The sequence below is a fragment of the Pimephales promelas genome, chromosome 2 (assembly GCF_988280905.1).
Source record: "Pimephales promelas chromosome 2, fPimPro1.hap1.1, whole genome shotgun sequence".
Classification (NCBI taxonomy): domain Eukaryota; kingdom Metazoa; phylum Chordata; class Actinopteri; order Cypriniformes; family Leuciscidae; genus Pimephales; species Pimephales promelas.
The window spans coordinates 16,506,267-16,511,300 of record NC_142770.1 but is presented as its reverse complement, the minus strand read 5'-3'; the positions used below and the strand labels follow the sequence as shown (position 1 = coordinate 16,511,300).

The window sequence follows — 5,034 nt, the reverse complement described above, 5'->3', positions numbered from 1 at the left end:
GTAGACATTTCTGATGGAATCACATTATCATGTTCTGATATCCAAGATACACGAAGTGCAACTTGTATGCAGGTCAATTGCCTTTGCAATATTTCGGATTTATATACATTTTTTCATATATTTTATAGTTTTCACATGATTTGATGTAATTGAATTGATTAGTTTGTTAAATACACATAATTTATCTGTTTGATTATTGTATTATGTTTAATACAGTATCTCTTCAGTTTAAACTGTAAATGCATGCTGTCCACTCAAGTGGACATCTGAAAATCTCTTTGAAAAATTTGTTTAAAAAAAAAATCAAATCAAATCTTGTTTTTCATGCCCTAAGGGCAATAAAAACACAAAGGAAAAAAAAATCCTGACTGAGGTTATCATAATTCATGCATGAAAGGGTTAAATAAGACTGCAATTAGTCTGCATATTTCAAAGCAGTTTCACATGAATCTAGGCCAGGGGCCTGCAACATATCACACGAAGAGAAGCTACTGAATCATGAGCAACAGATAGAGAGAGAGTACATTTTGAGGTGGCCCTTTCTCATAGCCGTGCAACACTTTTACATAGCCGTATATAGGCCCACATATGTGGCCAAATAAAAAGTGAAAAGAAATCATGAAATGAACATTCACACTGCAGTCTTTGTGAAGTCAGAGCTGAGCTGAGTTTAGTTTTTAAACTTAAATGTTTTACAGATTACTTGTTTACTACAATGACTCGCTGACTACAGTCACTCACTTTTCTTTTGTATGCCTTACTTTCAAAAATATATTACAGTTTACTATAGCCTCCCTCTATAGCTATAGCTCAAGATAGCTCCCTCATCCAACACCTCATTTATGAAAGGACACGCCATGGTTATGTTTGGAAACGAGTTCAGCTCCCTATTTATATACTTCATTAATTACCAAACTCATTATACAAACTCACCAATTAAATACACAACCCTTATTATGCTGTCGTGTTTGTGTGCGGCTATTTTGAGCCTTGTTAGTGGTAATAACAAGCGATTTTTATTTGTCATTACTCTATGCCCTATATACTAGCGTTATACTAGCGTTTTAGGCTAAACTGTTTTTAGAGATAAAACTATTTACATTCAGCAATCATGAAAACAAATCTCAGATAACGGTTGAATAGGTAACAATGTGTAATTAGACCAAAGGTTCATTTTGCGCCGGAGTTCTCCTTTAAGATTGAGCCACTGTAGTCACTTGGACTGTTTTAACGATTTCTTTAATGACTTTTCGAGGACAGCAAGTGTCATTCCCTCAAGAAGCCTATGGACTAGTATGCAGGAGCGATCTTAATATCTTAAATATCTTAATTTGTGTTCTGAAGATGAACGAAGGTCTTACTGGGTTGGAACAAGATGAGGGTGAGTAAATACTGACAGAATTTTCATTTTTGGGTGAACTAACCCTTTAAGGTTGTCTGTACGTCTAGACGCTAACCGTGCGTCGCCGGTTACATCGGGAAATTGCAATTCCATGTACAGGAGAAACTCTCTGCTCACGCATGTAAACGGGTTATTCCTAATGTTTCAGAAACCCGAATAGTGACCTTAACCCGAAAATTGCATGTAAACGTAGTCATTGATGAAGGGGAACAGCTGAGTTCAATGAACAATAATAGGTGGAGGCAGGGATTTGGGGGAATGACAGAAAGGGGAAGAGAACTCTAGTGGAAACCCGGGGAACACCACCCGGACGTCGAAGTTTCTCTGCGGTCACTCAGTTTAATCAAACACAAACATGTCACTTTAATATGATTAACAATATCGAATTGGTCTTATGAAACCAGTGGTTATTAAAGCACAAAATAATTGTGAGAAGTGATAATGAGCATTAGGTGTTGTGGTCAGAGTAGGTGTTGTAGTCGCTCGATGTGGACGGTTTTTTGTCTTCCTGTGTTTTCTTCAGAGCTGCAGTAGATTCATCTTAATGTTGTGTAGAGGGAAGCAGAATCATTCTGAAGTGTTTTCATCTCGACAACATGAAGATCATTCAGCTTCAGCTCTGTGAGTTTATATGAATTTATTTGCTTTGTCATTAGTTGTTTCATTATGGGGATACAGTTATCTTAATTATAATGCTATTGTATTTTCTATCTTACAGGTGTGTTCATCTGTTTTCAAACTGCAGTCTCAGATCAACTCACTGATCTGGGATCAAATGTGACCATAAACTGTGATCTTGATGAAAATGAGGTTTATTGGATTTTACTGAAAACACCAGATCCTCCAAAAGTGATTCTATGGTTAACACCATCCACGTCAGAACCTTATTACTTTAATAAAACACTCAGAAAGAAATATTCTCTGCAATTTAAGCACCGTCTGGTTATTAATAATGTGACCGCTGATGAATTAGGAGTTTATTACTGTATGAACACACACACTCCTCCAAAATTCAGCAACGGCACCAGACTGACCTTCAACGGTGAGTTCATTTACTCCTCTATTGATCATAATGATGATTAGTTAGTGCCATGATTGACTTATTTATTCACTACTTCAGTTTTTTTTTTTTACACATGAACAAAATAATTATTAATTTTCATTGGTCATTACCAGTGTTGGGTGTAACTAATTACTAAGTAATTAGTTACTGTAATTTAATTACTTTTCCCTTGAAAATGTAAAGTAAGGGATTACTCTTCATTTATCTGTAATTTAATTACAGTTACTTCTGATGTAATTGAGGTAAATGCTGTGTATAGATCAATCCGATCTCACAGCAATTCGTATGCATTTCATGAGGTGTTTAAATATTACAACCGCACTCGTACAAATTCGTATGAATTATTGTAAAATATGTATGAAAAAAGTGTGAAATGTCATGAGATCAGACATATAACAATAGTGGGTTTAACGTCAAAATGTATTGTCTGATGCTAAAAAGTATGTTTTTATAATGTAACCGCACCACCGTGGTCAGTTTAAGGATAATTCATGCAACTTTATAGTAGTTATTTGAAAGAATTAAAACAGATTCATGTCTATCCTTGTATTATTCAGCTGGTTGAGATTGATATGGGATTTTGAAAGTAATTAGTAATTAAAAGTAATTAAATACTTTTTAGAGAGAGTAATTAGTACAGTAATCTAATTACACTGTTGAAGAGGTAATTAGTAACTAGTAATTAATTACTTTTTTAGAGTAACTTACCCAACACTGGTCATTACACACATTTGAATATATTATAAGCTAGATATATTCAGATGTTTAAAACTGCAGTCGTTGTGCTCCGGACTGTTATAATTATGAACACTTTCTTTTCAAAATCAACTCAAATAACTGAATGTCACAATCATACAGCGGTGGAGTTTATTAATCAGAATCAGACACAATGTCAGATTATTATCATCATATCTGGACTGATGAACGGGCTTCTGCTCATTGTGCTGATCGGTGAGTGACTCTTCTTTAGTTTAGAAAATTAAATATAATCATGTAATTTGTAAAAAAAAATATCAATATGATTCTCCTCTCAACTGACAGGTGGCAATTTAGTTACTGTGTGAAAGTTTTTTGTTTAGAATTGTTTATTTTGACTATTGAGCAGTTTGTTTGGCAGTTTTGTGTACTGAAATATGACTTTATATTTTAAGAAAGAATAATACAACCTTTGGTAAATATTGAATCTGATTTTGATGTTTTATTTTTAGGAGTATTAAAGGTTTTTTTGTTGGAAACAGAAGGTCTGCAGAACGATCACAACTCTGATCTACAGCAGACGCGAGTTATCGAAGAGCATCAGGACCAGTTACAGGTGAAATATTGCAAACCATCATTTGAACTCAAATTTATTTGTGCCTTGATCATTATTGAGAATTCTTGCTGACTTATTGTATTTCAACAAACTTATTGTTTAGAGTTTGAAATTAATTTTGGTTCAGCAACAACTCCCACTGAACTACTGTTTCCCTCATTGCTCTTTCAGTACGCTGAATATGCAGCTCTAAACATGCCGAAGTCATGAACACACACGTATGACTAAAATTTGCTGCTGCTGTTTTACTACTTAAAATAGTGTGTGTATTAATTCTATTAATAATTAAAAGTGATACTTTGGAAATCTATTGTTCTTTGTTGTTTACTCAAAAATGTTCATGTTCATTTGGGTGAGATTTCTTGCAATCTTTAGATTATAATTACAATTATTATGATTAACATTACTAAAATATTTACTTGAATAATAAAAATCGTTCAAATGTAGCGACAAGATAATGTTTTTATTACTTCCTCTGACATGAATGAACACTGCACACTTTTGCATCTATTGGTTTTTGTACATTGGTAACTTTTTTATTTTCAGTTTAATTGTTAAAATTGTTTACTATATTTTATTCTATAATTATATATATATATATATATATATATATATATATATATATATATATATATATATAGGCAATATTATCAAATTAGTGTATTGATATCTTGTTTTTTTAAACTACCAAGAGCTTGCAAAATCTATGGAAGCTTGTTTCCGCCATTGAATAAAAAATATAATAAAGAATTGTGACTTTTTATCTTACAATTCTGACTTTTTTTCTCAAAATTCTGACTTTATTTCTCAGAATTGCGTGATATAAAGTGGCAATTGCGAGTTATAAAGTCAGAATTGCGAGATATAAAGTCAGAATTGTGTGATATAAAGTCGCAATTCTGAGAAAAAAAGACAGAAGTGTGACTTTTTTTCTCACAATTGTGAGTTTACATCTCGTAATTCTGACTTTATAACACATAATTGCGAGTTTATATGTCGAAATTCTGACATCTTTTCTCAGAATTGTGAGATATAAACTCGCAATTGCGACTTATTAGGCCAATTCTAAGGGGGAAAAAAAGACTAACTTTTTTCCCCCTCAGAATAGTTTAAATCTCACAATTCTGACTTTATATCATGCAATTCTAAATTTATAACACGCAATTGCGACTTTATATCTAGCAGTTCTGACTTTATAACTCGCAATTCTGACTTTATAACTCACAATTCTGACTTTATAACTCGCAATTCTGACTC

The 5,034-nt window shown here is 32.9% G+C and overlaps 1 protein-coding gene across 1 annotated transcript; it reads left to right on the top strand.

Moving 5' to 3' along the window:
- Positions 1-1,561: 1,561 nt before the first annotated feature.
- On the top strand, positions 1,562-4,147 carry LOC120495322 (uncharacterized). The gene is made up of 5 exons (XM_089117165.1): positions 1,562-2,023; positions 2,121-2,444; positions 3,324-3,416; positions 3,674-3,777; positions 3,949-4,147. The coding sequence occupies exons 1-5, from the start codon at positions 1,999-2,001 to the stop codon at positions 3,985-3,987; spliced, it is 585 nt and encodes a 194-aa protein (XP_088973291.1). The 5' UTR covers positions 1,562-1,998; the 3' UTR covers positions 3,988-4,147.
- The last annotated feature ends 887 nt before the right edge of the window (positions 4,148-5,034 follow it).